This window comes from Pterocles gutturalis, unplaced genomic scaffold (assembly GCF_000699245.1).
Source record: "Pterocles gutturalis isolate BGI_N339 unplaced genomic scaffold, ASM69924v1 scaffold13379, whole genome shotgun sequence".
NCBI lineage: Eukaryota > Metazoa > Chordata > Aves > Pterocliformes > Pteroclidae > Pterocles > Pterocles gutturalis.
The window spans coordinates 14,744-37,696 of record NW_010130805.1 but is presented as its reverse complement, the minus strand read 5'-3'; the positions used below and the strand labels follow the sequence as shown (position 1 = coordinate 37,696).

Here is a 22,953-nt window from a genome sequence, read left to right as displayed (position 1 = left end):
TGCGCGGAGGGAGGGCGGCTGCTTCTGGTGGTGGCGAACGGGGTAAAACCGCCCTGGAGAAGCTGTAGGAGGCCCATAGCTGCTGGGATCACTGCGCAGCATCAGTGGTCTCCGCGGCTGAAGTATGTCTGCATAGCTGTAACCGCCACAGAAATCATGGAAGGGTTTGGGTGGGGAAAGACCTTAGAGATCACTGAGTTCCAACCCCCCTGCTATGGCCAGGGGCACCTCCCACTAGACCGGGTTGCTCAAAGCCATCACCCAGGGAGTTAATCTTATGAGTGATTATTTTGAAATTGCCTGCCACTGCTGTTTGTCTATCTAGAGCTGGCTGAAGCTCTCCAGAGGTATTCTGCATTTGGGTCTTGCTTTTGTCATGTGGCTTCGTGGTGATCTTCCCTAACTTCTGTTGGAGTTCAGTCTTGCCGCAATAAATGCGTAATAAATGCTGTAGAAATGTAGCCTGTACTGTTAAGATTGTGGAGTTAATGGAAACCTTAACGTTAGGCATAGGGGAAACACAGGTGTTTCCCAAAGTGGTTTGTGATAGCTGGGAATTGACTGTCTGGGCACGAGTAGACCTGTCGGCCATTATAAAACAGAAGACTTAGCGGGGGCTTTGAAGGCTGTATGGGATTTCAGTGGGTTTGGGAGAAGGGCACTTCAGCTGCAGGTTTCATAACATTGTCTTGATTAATTCTGAGTCTGTTGCAGGTGCTCTTATATGTTACAGATAAAAGTCATCCAGAGTTTTCTCTCTTTAGAGTTGAGATCTGCCTTGAAATAGGATCTGGATCTGGTGTGGTTTCAACATTTCTAGCTTCTTCCATTATCGGATCCAGTGCACTGTACATGTAAGTATAATAGCACTTACTTAACTGTTGCATGCAATAATAAAGAATACTTAGCCCTCACATATATACTTCCTATTTTCATGTTTTAAAAACTATACTTTTCACCAAGAAATATTAGCTCAGTTCTACAGATATGGAAATCAAAGCAAAGAGCCTAAACTATGTACTTCTGTGTAACAATTACGTAGTCATGCGACTAAATTCCATTTTCCCACTTCTTACTAAGCTTACACGTGCGTTCTCTGGGTTAAATCCTAAACTTTAGCCACTGACTAGTCTTACTGAGGTCTGATGACATAACATTAGTTACCTGGGTGTTGGCAGTAACTGAATTTTATTAGAGACTTATATGCATATATATTTATGCAGAGCTAGCATTAAAAAGGAAATCCTACACTTCAGCTTTCAGACAATCATTACAACTTCCAATGTAGTGTTTGTTGACTGGTTTAGCTGCTGATACATTGTTTGTCTTTTATTGGCTCTTCTTTGCTATTTACTTGCAAAGTAAAGGATGCTGGAAAGGATATTTTCATTGAGAGTACATAAATTAGTATGTGGTTCACAGGGTTAAACTTCCATATACAGTACCCAGTAACTTACACTTCATAATATGTTGCTTTTAGATGTACAGATATCAACCCGATGGCAGCTTACTGCACGCTGGAGACAGCTCTTCTTAACAATGTTCACCTTCAGCCAGTCATTACTGACTTGGTAAGACAGATGTTTCAATAATATCTTCTTAATAGTTTTTGTAATTTTTTAATACTTATTAGAAATACTGATAAGTAACCATAAAGTCTAGAACAAACATTCTCTTACTAAGCACAGATGAAAAAAAGAAAACAACAAAGTGCCCAAGTGTTTCTGAAAGAAGGGAAAAACAAACTACTCAAGCTCTAAAAATAAAATTTAAGCTTTAAAAATTATTTGAATTAATTTAAAAAATAAATTATGTGAATATAGTTTGGAAAATGGTGTACAAGGAACTCTACAGTGACCTGACATTATCACAGCCCTTCTTCTAATGCTATGCAGTTCTTGGTTCTCAGCTCTTTCTGATTTAATTAGGAACTGTGTTTGTTTTTACTTTTTGTTTCTTTCAAAATCTGATATGGAGAAAAGCTTAAGTTTCTCATCTATTTAGCAAGGTGTTTGTTTAAAATGCCCTGAGTATGTATGTTTATAAAAGAGGATGAAGATAGGCAACAATAAATGGGATCTGAAAAGAATGAACAACTGCTCATACTTCAGAACTGAACTGCAGTTGTCACAGATCGGTTAACACTTGTTACCCAAAATAACCAATGATATATACAAAATTCTTTTATATCTAACTTAAATTCTGAACTGAGCAAGAATAAAGTACTACCTTTGTGTCCACATATGTATCTCTTGCTCTTCTACATTCCATACATAACATGGTCTTAAGACTATTGAAATAATTCTGCTATGGACAGGTACTTCTTGACGCTTCTCTTGCACATAGAAAATAAAGTTTAGTGTTCTTGAGTCAGGCTGAAATGCTCAGAATATCCAGCACTACATAACTACTTTTACAAAATGTTTGCTTTATGTTTCCAAAACAATAAGAGAAGAATCATTAACTTCATCTATAGGTCAAAGGACTGTCTCCAAGATTAAATGGGAAGGTTGATCTACTGCTATTTAATCCACCGTATGTGGTAACACCTTCTGAAGAGGTAGGAAAAATTTGAAATACACAATAGAAATGGTATTTCTACTCTCACAGGAGAAATGGAAAATCAAATAAGATCTGGTATGAAAACTGCAGGGTTTTTTTTTAAATAATAAAAGATGTTGTAGGACTGTATTGTAACAGCACTGTTTTAGTGAAAATTCTTTACTAGAGCTGCTTATAAAGACTACACGGGAATAAGGATTGCTAGCTCCTGCTTCTCAATACCTAGTTTGTCCATCAGGTATAAACCATGTAAGACTTCGTTAGGCATGTTAAGGTATATGGAAAATGCATTTGTTCCCAGCAAAATAAATCTCGTATCCTTCTACAGACTCTCAGAATTGGACCCAGGAACTTAAAGGGTCTAGTGGCCACCTTCCATTTGTCCAACAACCTCAAAACATTACCAAAAACTACATACACAGCATACGACAAAGTGTAGCTCTTTTAATTCAGTTTAAGAATAGAACTTCAAACAAAAGTAGTATGTTCATCATGTAGGAAGTAGTTTTGAAGTAATTTAGCTTCATAAACTAATCTGCTGAATCAAAGTTGTCAGATTTCTAATGGCAGGCACCTAAAGGTAGAGAATATTGTGATGTTTCTCTTAAAATTACCACTGACACCTGTATCATTCTGTATTAAGACATTATTTGCTTTCATTCTTCCTAGGTGGAAAGCCATGGAATAGAGGCATCCTGGGCTGGTGGCAAAAAGGGCAGAGAAGTAATGGATAGAGTTTTTCCATTAGTACCAGACCTACTTTCATCAGGAGGATTATTCTACTTGGTCACAATTAAAGAAAATAATCCAGGTGATCACTTTCCTTGGACCCTTAAATGTGCCAAACCAGATTTAACACTGTATTAATCAAAATGTTGATCACAGCAATGTTCTGTAGGTTATCAGACTTAAGTAAACAAGAAAAAGTAGTGCATAACATCAGTTGAACCTAATGTGATAATAGCAACTAATTGAAGATTGACAGCAGGTACTGAAACCCATATAAGGAAGTGTTCTAGGTCATTTTTTAGAAACACTACAGACAGCTACACTGTATCTGCATGCTTCATACAAACTGTGGCATCTCTGCAGACTCTTGTGGTTCTCATCTTTCAAGTTTGTGTGGGTGTCTAATCTACAGAGGGACTTTTACATAACCTGATGCCTCTTAGAATCCTTTTTCTGAATTCATGCCTTGTGCATCCAGTGTATGGTGAGCTAGACCAAAAATATAAGCAAATTTACCAAAACCAAGAACTCCCTGAGCTATGTGGGAAAATGGTAATATGAAGGTCCTGAGCCCAGCAGCTCAGCAAGACTTCAATTCCCAGTCTGAAAGGTGATTGTAAATCTCCTGAACAAAGTAACAAAGCCAGGCCAACCCTTCCTCATGAAAGACAATGGTGTTGTAAACTTAAAAGGCACAAGCCTTTAGGTGGAAACATTATGTCTTTCATTTTGACATGCGTAGAGTAAACATTCAGACTTACTCCTTCTGATCTTAATATAGAGCTTAATGGCTCTATATTATCAAGTAGTTTCAAGATTACTGTTTCACACCTGATTGATTAGGCAGGTTTTGGAAGAAGGTGCTACAAATTTCAGTTTCTCCTACAAATTAGATTCATAATTGAATTCTTCATTCCTATTAATAATACCAAAATACAGAATTTGAGGTAGTAAATTGTAAACTTTATTTGTTCTTGGTGGAAGACTACTTTGCATAAAAGACTAAGAGGACACAGTTTATAATCTTTCTTTACAGATACTTTACCAAGTATTTACTTTGGGCAGATACTTCAGTACTGCCTCTTATAGCCTATTTCTATATAAACTCAGTTGTAACACTGCACTTTCGATTACAGATGAAATTCTGGAAACAATGAAGAAATGTGGATTAGAAGGCACACGACTGCTTTCCCGGCAAGCAGGACAAGAGATGCTTACTGTCCTCAGATTTTGGAAGTCTTCCTAACTGCACTTCACCTCCCAGATAGCAGGCATGCAGAAAGTGGAACACTGAGTACTGAAGTTGTCAAATCAGTTTTTAAGCCAGGATTTTCACCCTATTAAGCTGTATCCTCACTTCCTGATTACTGCAGTGAAACTGATCAAGACTGTATTTATTTTTATTATGGATGTTAACCAGCTATTATATGCTGTCAGAGGTACAGTTGTCCTCTGGCTATTGGCAGGACAGTTGCAGGGGAACTGTGAAATATCCTACCTCATTGCCTTTGCACTTAAGCACTGAAGACCTGTTCCTCTGTTAACAGGTATTTGTATATTTGCCATTGTGGCTTATTAAAATAATGCGCTTGATATAATTCTTCCTCTTTTAATAGCTAGTCTATACTTATGCTGGATTTAAATTAATACCTGGAATCAGCGTTATTCATTTTGATGCAGTATCAGGCACTTTTACAGGTCTAAGGTACAGTTACCAACTTTGTTTCTATTGTAAGGAAATAGTGTACTTCTGAACAGAAAGATGCAGTAAGTGTATCTCAAGAGCTGGGACAAACACTGCAATTCAGTTCAACAATTCAAGCAAAGCTAATGGATCCCCTTTGGTAACTTTTCTGTTAATTTGTGTTTACATAGATAAACACGAATGTAAACACAAACACACAGTAGGACAGTTTAGAGGGAAGACTCAGTCATGTTTAAAATGTTACTTTTTATACTATATAAAAGAAAGCTACTGAGTGTAAATAAAATATTTCATTGACCAAAGTGAGACTAGACTCAGGACTTCATTGATTCTTAACTTCTGAATAACTTGTATTGGGTTTGCATGGCAAGGTTTTGGTAGCGGGGGGCTACAGGGGTGGCTTCTGTAAGAAGCTGTTGGAAACTTCCCCCATGTCTGATAAAGCCAATGCCAAATGGCTCTGGACCTGCCACTGGCCAAGGCTGAGCCCATCAGCAACAGTGGTAGTGCTTCTGTAATAGCATATTTAAGACAGAGAGAGGAGTGAGAATATGTGAGAGAAACAGCCCTACAGACACCCCGGTCAACGCAGAAGGAGGGGAGGAGGTGCTCCAGGTGCCGGAGCAGAGGTTCCCCTGCAGCCCGTGGTGCAGCCCATGGTGAGGCAGCTGTGCCCCTGCAGCCATGGAGGGTAACGGGGGAGCAGAGACCCCCCTGCAGCCCATGAAAGACCTCACTCTGTAGCAGGTGGATGTGCCTGAAGGAGGCCGTGCCCCCGTGGGAAGCCTGCACTGGAGCAGGCTCCTGCCAGGACCTGTGGTCCCATGGAGAGAGGAGCCCAGGCCAGAGCACGTTTGCTGGTGGGGTTTGTGACCCTGCAGGGAACCCACGCTGGAGCAGTCGGTGAAGAACTGTAGCCTGGGGGAAGGATGCATGTTGGAGACATTTGTGGGAGACTGTATCCCATGTGTAGGACCCCACCCTGGAGCAGGGGAAAAGAGTAGCAAAGAAAACAGGATGAACTGACCCCAACCCTCCTTCCTGATCACCCTGTGCTGCTCAAGGGGAGTAGGCAGAAAAAAGCAGGAGTGAAGCTGAGCCCCAGAAGAAGGGAGGGGTTGGGGGAAGGTGGTTTAAGAGTTGGGTTTATTTCTCATTACCCTACTCTGATTTGTAATAAATTAAATTAACTTTTCCCCAAGTTGAGTCTGTTTTGCCTGTGACAGTAATTGGTGAGTGATCTCTCCCTGTCCTTATCTTGACCCCTGAGCCTTTTGTTACAGTTTCTCTCCCCTATGAGGGGAGTGATAGAGCAGCTTCAGTGGACACCTGGCATCCAGCTTGTGCAAGGAATGTCAAAGGTGAGACACTGAGAGTAAACATTGTGGCTGGCTGTGAAATAACGTGTTTCCAGTTTTCCACTTAAGAATTTAAGCAAAGTTTTGCTCTTACAGCTTACCAACTAGTCAGTTCTGAGAAGTCGTATTTCAGTTCAACTGCCTCCTACTTCTAGAACGTTTTTGACTTGATGGCTTTTTGTTTGTTCAGTTCTCCCTTACAAAACTGTAAAGAGAGGAGATTTTATGCTTATTGATTTTGCTTTTGCATAGAATCATGGGTTTGGACGTTATAATTATAGCTGTAGGGTTGTTTGAATGAACCAAAATGCGGTCATCCTTAGACCACTCTAGAAGGTTTATATTGTTAACCACTCTGGCTAACAAAGTTAGGTTGCTGAGCGAAAGTCACAACATCAAAAGAAAATTTTAAGATGTAGTTCAAACACATAACAGAATCAAACTACAAGTTTAACAACAGGAAGTTTTAGTTAATCTGTCTAGCTTTTAGTTACAGCTAAAGAATTAGTTTTGAAAGTGGTAATCAAAGATAAAAAAGGGCAGTCATGTGGCACAGTAGATCACAATGCTCATCAGCATATCTGGTTTTAAAATATAAATGACAGAATAATGAAAATCAGAACAGAAGATCAGAAGAGAAAGTGTAATAAAACATAACATGCTTTCAACAAAAAATAATTGCACTGGACTGTCCAACAACTGGATAGTTGAAAATATTTGTGTCCACTTCAATAAATCATGAGCCAATTCTCCTGGCCCCACTGTATTGCTGTCTGCTCCAACTTCAGTGGAAACACATGTCAACATGCACTCCAAGTAAGAACACGGGTGAGTTCTGTAAAAACTGATTCCTGTTATGCCACCATCATTCCGGTGAAGACTAGAAACTAGTAACAGGCCACGTAACTTTTTAAAAAAAAAAACAAACAACTTTGAAACTTGTTATGTCTACACATCTGCACATAAACTTAGCATTTGCCAGGGCACACTTCTTCCCTTCTCACAGAAGACCAAAGAACTCTGGAGAGTTTGGGGAGGCATTTTCCTGCATTCAGTGTAGATGAGAATAAGCTGCATGGCAGATAAAGACTTTGTACATAGTGTCTCCAACTTGCCAAGAAGAATGCAAAAATTCTACTCCCCCAGGCCCCTAGGCACTGCTCTGTCAGCAAGTGCCAGTGACAAAAGACATACTGCTGCTCCGCGAGCGTCTGCATTTTTTTGTTCTAACAGAACCAAGATAAAAGCTCTCCACAAGGCTGTTCCTAGTAGACAAGTTAGGGTCTGCTACAAGAGTTTAAGATTGCTCTTTTCAAGCAATAGCTGGTTAACCACAACTGGCCTTCACATCAGTTATTGAACTTGAAAAATTATAATAACCATTCTTGTCTGAAACAACGGAGACAATCCTGGAGTTTTAGTATCCATAATTATGAAAAAAATATAGCTTGGTCCTTAATCTGTGTTTTCACTTAGACCTCTTCAATACGAGTTTTAAATCCTTTCCATTCTCTCTTTCTCAAAACATGTCAAGAAATTTCTCGTCTGGAAGCCAGTGTTACCTGATAATTTAAGTCTATATTTTTAAAAACAGCTAAAAGTAATTTCTAGAGCTGTCACCTCAAAATGGACCAACTTTGAGAAAATACACAGAATCTAAAAGAAATCTGCTGTTGAAGTAGAGCCACTTGAGTATGCTATAGACTAGGCATCTGAAAATTCATGCTATTAATTTCTGAAAGGTTATCATGCAGAGGAAGACAGCAATCCAGAGACTACAAAGACGGATAAAAGTAATTTATTCCTCCCCTTTTATTGACTTTTCAAAGAAATCCACCACAAATACCATCCACGTTAGAAGATAGTAGTATGCTACTGCTGTTAAAAAAAAAGCATGAAAAAAATGTCTAGTTGAAGACAATATTAAATTCTGATATATCAGTCATGTTCACTTGGAGCCCTATCATTATGGGACAGTGGAAGTATAGTGTACATCCAGTGACAGTTTATTTGCCAGCTGATGAAGACATTAACTGAAATAGTGGAAAAAAAAAACAATCAGTGCATATGCCTTCTCTTTAAAAGCCAATCGGCAACAAATAGGTAGTGTTTTTCATTTTCATGCAGGAATGATTGTACTCTCTCTACTTACTTGGGCTTCTGAGTTTCCATGGTTTTAGGGTGCTAGATGGCTGAAGTTTTTTGGTAAAACGAGACTGTTAAGGGTGAAACCTCAGTTTATAAACATGTTAATTTAGAGCATGCTATGTTTAAATTTAATGCTCTAACAGAAGGTTATCACCCTAATTCCATGCCTTAATGTCTAACAGCAACAACATTCTTTTTTCCCCATAAGAGGAACTACTATGAATGCACTATCATCAAAAATCAAATCTTTATATCACCTATGTTAAATTTACCTGTTATATTAAGAGGCATGATCTAGGTTAAGTGCATAACACCATGTTAGAATATACCTGAAATAAGAGGTTTTAATCAACTATGCTGTGGCTTAAACACCACTTTTCAGATAACTCTACATTATTTCTGAATTTTTAACATATCTCAATACCTTAAAAATATAAAAATTAAAATAAATTATTCTTATATATTTCTCTGTATCAAAGAGGGATCTTCAAACTTACAAAAAACAGTCCAGAGGTAAATATGTGTCATATCCCACTAGTCAAGAACTTAAAAGTAACTGACATTATTTCCAAGTAGTTAGCTTCTTCAACATACAGTTTATTGCCTCCTCTTCACATATTACGTAGCTCACAGAAAGAAGACAGACCGCTTTATTTCAGAAAAATGTTTCTCGACAGAGTGGACAGGTAGATTTGTTGCTGGATGTGAACCATTTGTACTGAAAGAGAAATGCAACCATTTAATATATGAAAGCAAGCTGTATATCAGGAACACTGGTTTATCACCAATAATAACAATTATTTGCCAATAAATGTAACTATCAAAACATTAACTATACTTTAAAGAAACCAACAAGAAACAGTAAAAAAAACCCCTTTCCACTTATGTATACATATATGTGCATACATACACATATACACATATTACACCCACACACAATAAACTTTTATTCTAAAAAACCCGACAAAGAAATTCTCATCCAGCCTAATTTTAGAGGAAAATTTAGTGTTTTTAAGGCAGCAATAAATCCTCCATTGTGTGGCCAATACAGATGCCAACCTGTTCCGGTATACTCTGTAACCAAACAACCAATGCCTATGATGACTTGGATATAGTTAAACGTTAATTATCCAGATCAGCACAGTTTACTAGAGAGCATGCTGCATAAATTTAAATGTAACCTTTTCTATTCCCATAAATAAGCTGATAACAAGATGCTGTTGCTACACATCTTAGTGAACATAAAACAGATACTTTTTATCTGTGAAGTGTAGCAACTCCTCTCTCATTACATGCCCTTACAGCTTAATACAAAATCCATACAAATAATTTATGAGTTCAGTTAATCCCAGATACTCTGATGACATAAAGGAGATTTGATGGTATTGCAATAGAAGTTCCTGGTTCAAACTATAAATGGATATTTTGCCTATTTAAAACATTTAGTCTAGGTACTTACCAAGCAAGCTGAATGAAACTTTTTCTTGCATGTTCTGCAAGCTTTCTTGGGAAGAGAATAGTTGGAACCATGAATGACTGAAAAACAGATCATGCAGTCTTCAACGCCCTCAAAACGTTTATCCACATTATTTTTCCACAAAGATAAGCCTTCCATAATACTTCCATTCTAACAGAGGGAAAAGAGCTGTTAATAGTGTAGAATTCCTTCAGAATATTCTTACAGGTATTCATAAGCACATTGAAGAAAACAAAGGCTGAAGACTTTATTATCTGAAATTATATGCAATATATGCAGGGAGCAACTTATAAAGCCAATGCATGAAATTCAGGTGCTGGTTTAATCTTTAGAAATGCAAGCACTCATCACAATGAAAAGAATGCAGTTAGGAGCACTTAAAAGGGGATTTAAAAATTTTCAATCACTGTTTTGTTTTATTCTAACTACAGATGATGTAACTTTAGCACCCACCCATCTTTTAGAGAATTTCATGTACTGTGTTGTTTGTGAGTTTTTCAAATTATAGTTGAGATGACACTGCCACATGGGGCAAACGCTGGCCCGTATTTTAAGAGACCTAAATTCTCAACTTTGGCTATGGATTTAACAGGATTTATTAGGCAGATAATTTTACCTCTGTTTCGGCATCTGGAGAAAAACAGATGGTAAGAGTGACCAATTCTGTGAAGTCCTTTGAGATCCATTATACATCTCTAAATAATATTACATTCCTAGGAATATTTTTCTATTATCAGGACTCTGAAGTTTTCAAAACTGAGTTTTCTCTACACTCACCTGATGCGTAAGATATGTGCTTAACTGTAGCATCCAGTTGCGCCACTGCTGTACAGCCACACCAACCCTCTTTCCACTCTCAACTGTTATGGATCCCAGGGGGTAATTTGATGGAAGCTGTATTATTAGTTCAATAAATATATCATCAACTGAATAGGTAGCAATGACTTCCCGTGCAGCAGACCGAGCTTTTACCTATGAAAATAAATCACATATTAAAAAACTCCACAAAGAGATATGCACCATCTCTAGTCTTTTTATTTATACAGAAACCACAAATACTTTCCTATGCACATTAAATAATTTTCTTAGGCCAGGAAAGCACTTTTCTCAAAGAAAATAAAAATCCACTTGTATCTTGGCAATCCAAAAAAGAAATTACCAACCACTTTTCAATCTACCAATTGATTACATTTAAGAAACCAAAAAGAAGTATATTGATAGCAGTATCTTCCACTTGCCTTGTCAACTTTTCCGTCATCAAAAAACCCATTCTTTTCTATTTTTTCCAAACAGGATATTAACAAACATCAAATTAATATATCAACACGAAGCTAAATTATGCTTCCATCAGTTATTTAGAATAACAAAAATGCAATCACATAGAACACTGTAATACAGTCTGGTTCCGTGAAGGAACGTTGCTTAAAATGTTTGCAAAAAACTGAAGTAAAATCAAAAAAAGGACAAAAAGTCAAACTAACCATCATGCCATTAAATAACTGTGTGCTAGTCTGAACAGAAGATATCTCCTGTGAAGAAAGCACTCCGCTTACGTATTTACTTGTAAATTTATCTACAACACTGAAGACACGTTTCTCACAGCTATTCCACCAAAGCCTGACCATGGCGGGCAAGTCTTTCAGCGTTATATGGTACACAGAGCAGGCCAGGTGCGGAATCTGGGATGACAGGACCCCTGTCCCTGGGAGGGAAAGAAAGGATGTTGAAATAATCTTAACACATTAGCCACAAATGTTGGTTCCTCCACATCACGTGCAAAAATTTTGATACCAACATAACTGTGGTTAACTGGAATTTCATGTGTGTGCTCTTTCCGTATCTGCTACTGTAAGTGCTTGCTTGACTCTTCCTTTCTCCATTCTTCTCTTTGCTTCTAAGGCTAACACTTCACAACTGTAAATTCATCCTCTAATTCAGAGATAAATTCCAGCTGAACTACCAGAAATCAAGAACAATTTTATATTTTAGAAATGACAAAATGCTTACTTTGGAGTGAACAAACAATAAAATATTTAGTGCACATTTAAGGTTTGCAGTGTTCTACAGAAGTGCATAAAAAGATAAGGGAAATCTTTCTCTTAGGATGTCCTGTTAGTAATTCTTTCTTACTGTCATCCAGATAAAATGTTCCACAACATACAGTGATGTTAAAGCAAAAAATCAGAAATGAAAACTCAGTATCTTTGCTTACCTCTATATGGGTACATAAAATAGCAAGCTCAATGAAGTAACATTCAAAACTAATTATCTTTTTCATGTTTCTAAGCTAAAAAAAACCAGACTATCTTCTCCCATCATGGTTTATTAACTGTCTCTTCTGAATAGCATAATGAAAACAACACACAATTTAACTTCGCAAACATTAAAAAAAATATTGTTTTTATGTATTAAAATAGAAGAAAAAATAGACATTCCATTTAGCATAAAAAATATCTAGAAGAAATGGTGAAGTCCCAGAAGAAATCACACATTTTTAGTATTTTGGATTCTTTGCATACATTCAGGATTCAGACAGTAGCAATATGTTATTTCTGCCCTAAGTCAATAATCTCAGCCTTTCCTTGTTTGTTTTTTTTTTCCTTGATTTTTCTGATAAACATTTCAACTTTGTTTAAGGTTCAAATGAGGAGTGTTAGCCAAAGATTTTTAAACACATGTATTTGTCTGTGTGTGTATCTATGTTATAGGTAAGATTTTCTAAATATGTCTTTTTAAGCAGAAAAGCATATTTAAACTTCAGCAATATCAAAACTCTCTCAAATGCACAAATACAATTTTTACTAACCTTTAACATCTAAATGAAGTTCTTCAGTAAAGAAGGTTTTTGCGTCTTTATTTGGAACTTCTGAAGTTGGCGCAGAAAAGACAGGGTTTTCAGGCATAAGCCTGAACAAGTGATAAAGCAGTTTATTCAAGCTTTTAGTTCTTCTAAGGTATTGTGAGTAGAGAACTCGCAGCTGATAGTGTTAAAAAAAGAAAAAAAAAAAAACACAAACAAAATACAGATGAGACTTCACAAACATAGCTTACTCTGTAAATGATACGGTCCTGTAGGGAAGAAAAACAAGACTGATTCAGAACAAGCGTTTAAAAGAGTGATTTAGCTCTCTGCACCCTTTTGAATGATTATAAGATCATAAAATGTAGCAAGCTTGTTTGAAAATGCCAGAAAGAATAATCTATTAATGAATCTTAATTCTTCATTACTCTAATATTACCATCCTTCATTATTGCAGTGCAGAAATCAAAGTCTATTCATGTTTTCAGAATTCCACTAATTCCACAAAAGCAAAAGGCAGGAAGATACATAATTAACAAAAAGGCTGGATGAAACTTCAAGATTCAAGCTAAATAAGCACATCAAGAAGTTCAATTAAAAGGAAAAAGGTCCAAAAATATACCTGAGAAGAAGCTGCTTTGAAGAAAGCTAATGTTAACTTCCAAGTGAGAAGATATCCCAGAACAAGGCAGAACTCATCACTCAGAGGCTGAATGACTGCAAATTCTCCAACTGGAATGCATTCCAGGATGTTTTCTAGCAAGAGTTCTTGAGTGGCCAGGACAGACATAAGAGCCGCTGGAGGTGATCTATGGAAAAACATTATCTGGCATAGTAAACTCCAATCTTGAGCAGAGCATTAACTGCATTTACATTCACAGCTTTCCTAGAAGCCTGTTAGTAAAGCCAGGTATGTAGAACATAAAAGGAGCCTTTTATTACAGGAAAAATTACTTTCAGATTCACACAGTAGTACTAGATTTTAAGGTTTTGATGTCTTTTTTTCCCCCTGAAATGGGCAGTTAGTGTTTTTACCTCTTGCAAGATGAATATAAACTGAATGCTGATCATTTAATCTGAAAGTAGTCTATGGCCAAGCTGACTTAACCTACATGAGGGACAGCTGGTTTGCTTACTCGCTTTGTCAAGGCACACCAACAAAGGAGCAACTGAAAAATTGATGTCCTAATCACTGAATGTGTTGGGTTTGGCTTTGTGTTTTGGCATTGGATTTAAAAGCCTTTTGCAGCTCCATAGCAAGGAAAAGTATTAATCATCGTGCTGAGGTAAAAAAAAAAATTTTTTTTAAATCCATTACTGTACTCCCTCTTCAAACTATTGACTTTACCAGATTCAAGATGTATAAAACACCCAGTTCCAGAGGTTCAAGAAACTGAAGTTACCTGTGCAGCTGGACACATTCTGAATACAGCAGTCCAGTAAAAACCCTGTCAAGATTTTACAATATAATGCATATATGTTGCACTTACTCTAGAAACTGTACCTAGAAAACAATTGTGAATATTGTTTTCAATTTTAGCACGAAGACAGACTTAAACAATTATATTGAGTATTTTCAATATTTATGACCCTATTGTCATAGCCATGTCTTTTTTTTCCTTTTAACATCTCCTGAGAGATGACTACTCTGTGGCAAACCTCAACCCTTGTAACACATGTTAAAAATATGGAAAACAGTTGTAAAAAACAATGAGGAAAAAGTACACACAATGCTGATTCCTCCTCTTCGTCACCATAAGATTTCAGATCTTCATCATCAAATTTAGGCAATTCAGGCATTAACCTACAGAAATATGGAAAGGAAATCAGATTTAATTTTTACTATTTTAATATATGTGATGCATAGTTCTTTGCTTTCAGTGTCAACATTAATGATAAGCAATAAAATAATGGCCATTATTCCTTCATACCAAAACAGAATATTTAAGAGACATGTAAACATTGCAAATTTGGTTCCTGAATGACAGCAGCCAACGAGCATGTAGCCTTGCTCAGTTCTTTTCCAGACCTTTTACATTTCTTGAGGCATGCTAAAATAAACTTCTCTATCTCAGAATAAAGCTATTGCAACTTTATGCCTCAGCATAAGTGAAAGATAATGGTAGCTTCTTAAGCCGCCCGCCTTGCAATCTGCATTTTGAGCACATACTATTTTTTCAAATTCTGCATTCTCTCTTCTGGCATTAGAGATATCCAAAAAGTTAACATGAATGCCACACTTTCCATTGAGTGCTAGTCACTTTGTCCATTTTCTTATCTAAACTAGTGAAAATAAAAAGGTCATACTATTTAATGATACTGTCAGACCCAAATCAAACCTGTAATATTTCAGACTACACTTTGGGATTTTCTGAGTGTTAAAATAGAAGCTAAAAATAAATAGCTTTATAGTTATGATACTGATATCTACATAACTGTGGTACACAAAATAAAATTGTATCTTCATGTATAGCAGTAAAATTTTTCAGTATATATTTAGTCTAGCTTTACAATTAAATTAAGAATTTATAGTTTTATATAACGTTCCCCAACACAAAACACAAATTGCCCAGTTGAGGATTTTCTTCCATAAAGGAACATGACTTTGCTAAATACATCTATAAGTGTATGATCTACAACACATTCGGAAAAAAAAAAAAAAAAGAAAAAGTTGGGGGAGGTGAGGGAAGTGAGAAATTTGTTGATTCTTACTTATACAACGTATGGTAGACAGAAATTTGTACTGGTCTAGCCCGGAAAAGCAACAGTGGAGATAATGTATTTAGTAGAGTCTGAAGGTTATCCGGAAGATTTGTTTTCTGGCCTGCAACAAACTTCGCTGGCAATTTATGGTTTAATAACTGGTCCTTCGAGATGTACGTTAGCGCTTCACCCAAAGACGTTAACACAGAGCTCTGGAAGGAGCCCTCAGATGCATTTTTGGTTTCTCCTATTTAAAATAGAGAAAGACACGCTGTGATACAGAACGTCTAAATGATACCATAAAAAAGTATTACTAGAAACAAAACAGACTCTGCTTATCAGAATCCATCTAATCTTAAAAATCACAATGTTAAGTGCAATTCCTTTACTAATCAGCATTCAAAGAAGTGAGGTTTTATAAGTTGTATTGACATAATATTCCTATAAATTCAAAAATACAGTCCATCAAGTTCTACTTCAGACTGACAGGTACCACTATTACAATCCTTGCCATATACTTGCCTGTGACTTTCACCAACAAAGGTAACAGCAAATTGTGAATTCCTTCAGAAAAGAATTCTTTCCATTCACTAATCAAGTTCACAGGAAGGTTTTCAGTAGTTTCAGGAGCTGCAGCTTCAAAGTAAGCACTAAGGGCAGATGCCAAATCACAGCTGACACAAGCAAAAATCTGCACAAGTGGGACATGATAAAGCGAATGGTTTTCACTTGTTGTCTAGAAGGAAAACACAAAAGGAAGATTTCTTAGCTATAAATTTGCTTTAAAATGTTTCACGTTCCCTGCCTATACCAGAAAGTGTAATTTCAAAGACGACTCAATTTCAAAAAAACATTTGAAAACTATTTGGACAAAAAGAGAAAAAAAAATTAAATATAATCTGTATTTTATTAAGACTTGCTGAAAATTATTTCCAACTCTCGTCAGCATGTAGAATTCTGGATTGCTTCCCTTTTATGACCTTCTTCATAATGACAGAAAGAAACTGCCACCAAGTGGATTCAAACAGAAATGTACACAGCTGTAGCTTATCTGGAGCACTTGTGCAGCTAAGTGAGCCAAAATTTATATGTGAAGTGCTCTCACTTTTCTCTCCCAAACATAAAAACCATACCAATATCATGCTTATATTTCCAAATTGCAGAAGGAAATTGGCAATACACTATTGTAAACTGGAAATTATTGAAGTGGCAATCAAGAGAATATTTCTTGTCTCCCAACATAGCTCCTTCTTTTTATTTTAATTCTTACTAGTTACCCCAAAAAAAGGAAAATCATTAAACACTGAAAACATTCTCAAGCACTTGATCTATGCAACACATTTTTCATACAAGTTTGTTGCTTGTTTTTTCAATAAAAAAATAAATAAACCCCCCCCAGTTTTGAGGGACATACAGCATAGGTAAGATTAATCCTGAGACCAAGAAAAGCCACATCAAAATTTCCAGCCTACCCTTGTGTGTAGTGACAGAGGGTGCTATAATTATATTTTTTAAAAAGCACTATTATTTGGTTAATTAGTCAGCTGTTCACTCTCAGCTGCTTTCTAACTGTGTTAGAATATAATTTTGATATTTCACATGATCATTTAGATACTGAAATGCAGATACAGCTTTTCATTGAGTTATTTTTTATATGTCATGTTAGACTTTGGTCTTAAAGGGATATTATTTTTCAACACAGAGACCTAAAGCAGAAACATTTCAACATTATTCTCCAATTACCAATGCCATTAGTAAACATTATATACTTCAAGGGGGGAGGTAATTTAATCTCCATATACAAAAAGAAACAGGAGATACAGTATTGCTTTTAAGCCACACATGACCTTTGTGAAAATTCAATTTTAAAAGTGCACTGCTTTTTAATATTGTGTCAAAAATTTGCTAAGGTAACTATGTCCCTGCCATATCTAGAGAATAACCTAAAAAGGTAAGTACATCAAAACTGGAGACACAACATTAGCACTCATGTGGTAGGTAAAGTGTTTTAGTTCTGTATTTGAGATGCTTTTTTAAAATGTTATCTTTGAAATGCTGAGTACCCAGCGATCAATATTCGCCATTACTCTAAAGTACTAGAAAGTTAACACACACATAAGATGAAACAAAGTTAAAATTGTTAAGACCATTATGTCTAAACTCCAAGTAAGAACCATCAGGAGCACCCTGATTTCCATTCCTCTTGGCAATCTTCATGCATTTTTGTTCAAATTTAATTGCTACGTGGCATAGCTTCTACAATGTTTTATTGTATCATCCTAATACCCAACTTTCCACTTTGTAAACAGATAGGTGAACTTTTGACATATAGCTTTTAAAGATTTACAATGAAATGTCAATCTGACAGCCCAGTAAGATTATAAAAATTTTGTTAATTTGTAGCCTATGTTTTTAACCCCTCTTCCCCTGCATCAGTCCAGTAGGTTCAGAGGGCATCACAAGGATCCTATTAAAAGCTGCAATCAATGGTTAATAATAGTCTCTTTCATATTACCTCTAACCAAGCCAGCATGGAGCACATGATAAAGTCCCATTCATTATCTGCCAAAGGAGCTGTGGAATACTTCAGCAGCAAGGGAAGGAAACGGATCATCTCTATGTTGAAACCAAGCAACTGAGCACTTGTTTCTTTCAGATTGCTGCAATAAAAATACAACTAAAGCTTACATATCTTCACATTGTAGATACAGGTATTTGTATTACCTTCACTCCTCCTCCTAGGACAAATTAGTCTTGCACCAGGGTCTGCCCTATGTGCTTTTGATACTCTGTCTTTCAGAGTTAGATTACTACATCAGCTGCCAAGTCTAAATAAGTCAGTCAACAGGTACAAAACAGACTATCAGAACTACTTGCTCATTTACATGTTATACAGATTCCTAAAACTGTACAATTTACATACTCACTCAAGTAATATACTTGTATAAATTATGAAATTTAGCAATTTCAACTAAATCAATGCACGATAAACGATCAGTTAGTTTTAAAATTAGTAACTTAAAATATAAGCCCTCAAGTTTCCAGATAGCATACATTATTTTGAGACTTTATGTTGCCTAGATTTTTCTTACTATACTCAAGACAAATGATCTTCAGTATATTTTCACTCCTTGCTGGAAGCTTTCCAAATTACATTTTCAGGTCCACAAGTTTAAAAACCAAACACCTAAGATTGGTATCCCAAGTTTTCTTTCTGCTACCTAAATAAGCAGAGCTTGGAACTGAACATGCAGCAAAACCTAGAAAAGTTGGTCAGTTCTGAATGCTTTTGAGAACAGTTGACATCCAGGTGAATTAAAAAAGCTCCTACTTTCCTGGCCTTCCACTGCCCAGGTAATTTTCTTCAGTATGAGTTATTAGATACTTAAAGACAGGTATATTAAACTGAGGGATGCAGTTCTACAAAGGCTTAAAAATGTAATATTAGAGCAGTGGATGGTGGCTGTAGCGTACAAATTGATTTAATAACCACTGTGTATTTGAAAACTCTAGGAATTTTTAAAAAGTCAAATTATCTCAAAGTGGCACCCACCAGCTAAAAAGAAAGCTGTCTTCATTATCATTTTTCCAAGACATTATGATTTTTAGTATTCCAGGTAGCAGATGATCACAATCAATACTTCTATTATTCAAGCAGGAGTTCAAAATGGAAAGACACCCAAATGCTCCTATGACATAACAATAATATCATACTCAATAGGTCTTAATTATCAAGACAAAACAAACATTAAAATGTGTGTCAATTGACTGGATTGTTTTATTTGAACTTAATACTAATATCATAAAATAATATGGATAATACATAAGATTTTTTCTTTGAACACTTAATCCAGAAATTTCATTGTTAAATTAAAAAGACTATACCAAACAAAACTTCAATAAACCAAATATAGAATAAAAAACCCATCAAACCAATCAAAAACTCCTATAAGATTAATTGTTGGTTTATACAATTAACAAAAAGGCTTTTCTAAGTCTAGCAAAGATTATTTGCAAACATTATTGTAAAATAACGTTCCTAAATTCTAATGAAGCGGACAGAGGTAAGAACATACTCACCATCAGTACTGGAAAGCTCTGTCTGTGTGCATGTCATAAGTTTGGCCACACAGTGGAAGACAAGTTCTTTCATTTCTTCCTCAATTAAAAAAGATGATAGACACTGAAGTGTATGCAGCCTGCCCTCTGATAATGGCAAAAACCTATTCATACAAGCAAAACATCAAGAATGAAACAAACCAGAAACTTTAACAAGTAAAGCAAATGTCAATTGGTTCATAATGATCTAATATTCTACAATGTAACTAATCCCACACACTAAACAGAGCTTCACTTTTGCATACCACATACTTATACTAACATATTTTCACTCTTCAGGTGTCATTCATCAGAATCAGTAACATTTAACATTATCAGCATTTGTAATGTACACTAAAAGATTATAGGCAGCAGAATTAAGATACCCTTCTCTTGTCTTAAAGAGTTGTTTCATCTCACAGGATACAGTGTTTTCCACATGGCTCACTTTTGCCATGGTTAAGGCCCAGAGTCTTCCATGTTCTTCTGATCTTCAACGAAGAAGAAAGAGCCTGGTTAATATATACAGATGCACAGTTCACAACAAAAGCATTTGGATGAAGTTTGAATCAATACACATAAGGAAGTATGGTGGCATTTAATACTCTTTAATACAATGCAAAATATGACGACAGAGTTAAGCGTTGTCTTAGTTGTTCTTACATACCTATCAAATATTGTTTGCTGAAGGCTAGACATATTACTAAGTGTACTGAACTTCTCATATGTGATGTGCATTTCTTCTAACATATGAAGATATTCCAGAAGCAGATAAGGAGGATTCTCTAATTCTTCAATCCATTGTAATGAGTACAACAGCTCTGCAACTAATTAAACAAAGGTGGTTGTTTACAAACAACTGCTGAATATATTCAATGCATAAGCAATAAGTTTCAGGTCAGGGTGTTGTTGGGTTTTGCTGGGGTTTTAAGTATGTTTTTAGTGCATTAAAAAGACAACATTTACATGCAATCTCAGTTGCTTCAGAGCATGAACAGGATATTTGCCATTGCATCATAAAATACAAGAGAAGAAAAGGCTACAATGATCCATTCTAGATGTTCAGGAAATTACAAATCAAGCACGACAAGAACTCTAACTCCTCTCTATTCTCTTCATATTTTTTTTTTAGAATATATGTATTTTTTGCAGACAAAGCAATCAAGATCTAAGTCCATTTAAAAAACAAACAAATTTGATGCTAATAGTTATCATGTGGTTAGCATTAGCTTGCAAAGGCCCACATTGAACAATTACACCTTCTCATCATGGTGAGACTTTTGGAGACAGAACTGTTCATTTGATAATGCTGGCTCTAATTTGAACATTCTATAAATAAAAAGAAACAAGATTCCACCTACTGGAATTAAGAAAAATTGGTGCCTCAAAATAACTACATTATGGCTAAACGCTCAGGGGGTTTACTTGATGGCAGACAGTTCCTATTGCCTACCCATGCCAATGCACCATCTGTTTTGGCAATGAACAACTTTGAAATTCACTGTAAATTCAAACTCTTGTAACTTCAAAGTTCTGTTGAGATAGCACGTGCATAATCACAAAATGTCCTAGAAATATAAACACTATACTTGTGCGTAGTTATACTTTTAAAGGAGAATTAAAGAAAAAAAAAATCCCAACATAAGGTAAAAGGATGACTTCGCATACCTATATGCCAAACTTTAACTATTCATTTCTAATTATCAATTCAGGTTAATTTACAACTACTATACAAATTCCTTTGAGCTTTACCGTTGTAACTTACTTATATTGTCAATTTTCTTTCTTTCAGCATCATCATTTCCATGGACTACACCCTTTTCCAATACAAGTAAGACCATTTTACTTAATAAGGCTGAAGTACACAGATGACTTGGAAGTTTAGTTGTGCCACACAGCTTGACATGTGTTCCCAAAGGTTCACAATTAATACTAAGCCTTCCTTCCAGAAGAGGTTTGTGCATCCACTGTAATACGTGCATAAAAAGAGTATGAACAAATAATTGACATTTTAATGATACACAGAAGAGCTACGATCTGTCTAACCTTAAAAATTCAGATTTATTAAAAAACAATCATAAAAGATACAAATTAACATCAAAAGCATAATGGTGAGGATGACCCACTCCAGCATATTAAAAAACCTTTAGGTAACTTTAAACTGCATTGCTGCCTCAGAAATAAATATGTATCTTTAGAACTCCATATATTTTACTGGAAATACTAGGGTTACTGAAGACTGGTGACTGGACAGGAAATTCTGTCCTTCTCAACTCTATATATGTCAATATTTAATTGACAGTCAATGCATCATGTTCCTCTGCAGATACTGGTGTCTTTCACAAAATTAATCTTATAGAAGAATTAACTTAAAGATAATAATTTCTTCATAATGTATATTCCGTCAGACAAAATTCCTGAATTGTACAATAAGTTCCTAGTGTTCCATGCAGAAAAGGGTAATTTCACAGATTTTTATTTTCTCCAATAGTACTGGATGGGGCCATAAATATATAGATTTTGTCCTCTGTCATGGACAGAGGCTGAGAAGAGCCTTTACACAGACATACGAGTATTCCTAACTGCAGTGCCATGTCAAAATAAAGAACGCTTATCACCTTAAAAGACAGAGACTTGAGGTAAGATTGGCTACCACATGCAAGTCCGTTATCATTTTCATACCTCAGTGGACAGAGATTCATGCAATTTCCCCCACTCAGTTTTGTTTGGTGTGATATGCTCAATGTAAGCTCCCACAAGATATCCAGACTGTCTGTCAGCTTCCATAAGCTTAGACAACAAATCACTAACTGCAGAGATCAAAACCTGAAGGCTGAGAAAAGAAGAAAACACTGCAAACAAGTTTGGCACCATCCAGTAAAAGCAAGCTGCTTTATTTTATATTGATGCAATGCTATATATATTGTATCAATGCTATATACGTTCTATACCAATGGTGTTTTAAGTTATTCTCTAAGCCACAGTTCTCACCTGCAGCAGGCTGAAAAAACTCTCAGTAACACAGATGCTGATTAAGTAAAGAATAGAATCTTAGTTTGTTTTGGAGAAAAACATGTTATGAAATGGACACGTACATCACAATTACCTTTTAACATCCAAAGAGGAAGACTGAATTTGGTTCTTGACCCACAGTGCAGATTTATGCAAAAAGGTACTCTGTTTCTGCATACTCTGAAGTTGATGCACAAGTGAATTTACACCAGTCATCCAAGTGTTTTTTAATTTACATACAAGTAAATCTATTGTAGAGAAAAGAAAAAAAAAAAAAGACAGACAAAACCACCGCAAACAGGTGAACTAAAATTACAAACCATGGCATACAGCAACGCTCACATGTCTCTGAAGGTCCTAC

General features: G+C 35.9%; 2 protein-coding genes across 2 annotated transcripts in view; one reads left to right on the top strand and one right to left on the bottom strand.

The window, feature by feature from the left end:
- Positions 1 to 714: 714 nt before the first annotated feature.
- Positions 715 to 4,572, top strand: N6AMT1 (N-6 adenine-specific DNA methyltransferase 1 (putative); the record flags this gene model as incomplete). Its single annotated transcript, XM_010080357.1, has 5 exons — positions 715 to 854; positions 1,481 to 1,571; positions 2,477 to 2,560; positions 3,232 to 3,373; positions 4,428 to 4,572. Coding segments are annotated over 5 exons (567 nt in total), but the record flags the coding sequence as incomplete, so codon positions are not given.
- Positions 4,573 to 8,768: 4,196 nt separating this feature from the next.
- LTN1 (listerin E3 ubiquitin protein ligase 1) overlaps positions 8,769 to 22,953 on the bottom strand; it is a 28,820-nt gene continuing 14,635 nt past the window's right edge. Inside the window, exons 14-30 of the mRNA XM_010080356.1 lie at positions 22,687 to 22,840; positions 22,263 to 22,413; positions 21,346 to 21,547; positions 20,248 to 20,407; positions 19,967 to 20,071; positions 19,563 to 19,705; positions 19,036 to 19,171; positions 17,998 to 18,142; positions 16,005 to 16,218; positions 15,492 to 15,729; positions 14,509 to 14,583; positions 13,402 to 13,588; positions 12,786 to 12,957; positions 11,461 to 11,681; positions 10,757 to 10,951; positions 9,962 to 10,129; positions 8,769 to 9,220 (exon numbers count right to left, since the gene is read on the bottom strand). Coding sequence (XP_010078658.1) covers positions 9,158 to 9,220; positions 9,962 to 10,129; positions 10,757 to 10,951; positions 11,461 to 11,681; positions 12,786 to 12,957; positions 13,402 to 13,588; positions 14,509 to 14,583; positions 15,492 to 15,729; positions 16,005 to 16,218; positions 17,998 to 18,142; positions 19,036 to 19,171; positions 19,563 to 19,705; positions 19,967 to 20,071; positions 20,248 to 20,407; positions 21,346 to 21,547; positions 22,263 to 22,413; positions 22,687 to 22,840 — 2,729 coding nt within the window. The 3' untranslated portion in view covers positions 8,769 to 9,157. The remainder of the gene's footprint in view (positions 9,221 to 9,961; positions 10,130 to 10,756; positions 10,952 to 11,460; positions 11,682 to 12,785; positions 12,958 to 13,401; positions 13,589 to 14,508; positions 14,584 to 15,491; positions 15,730 to 16,004; positions 16,219 to 17,997; positions 18,143 to 19,035; positions 19,172 to 19,562; positions 19,706 to 19,966; positions 20,072 to 20,247; positions 20,408 to 21,345; positions 21,548 to 22,262; positions 22,414 to 22,686; positions 22,841 to 22,953) is intronic.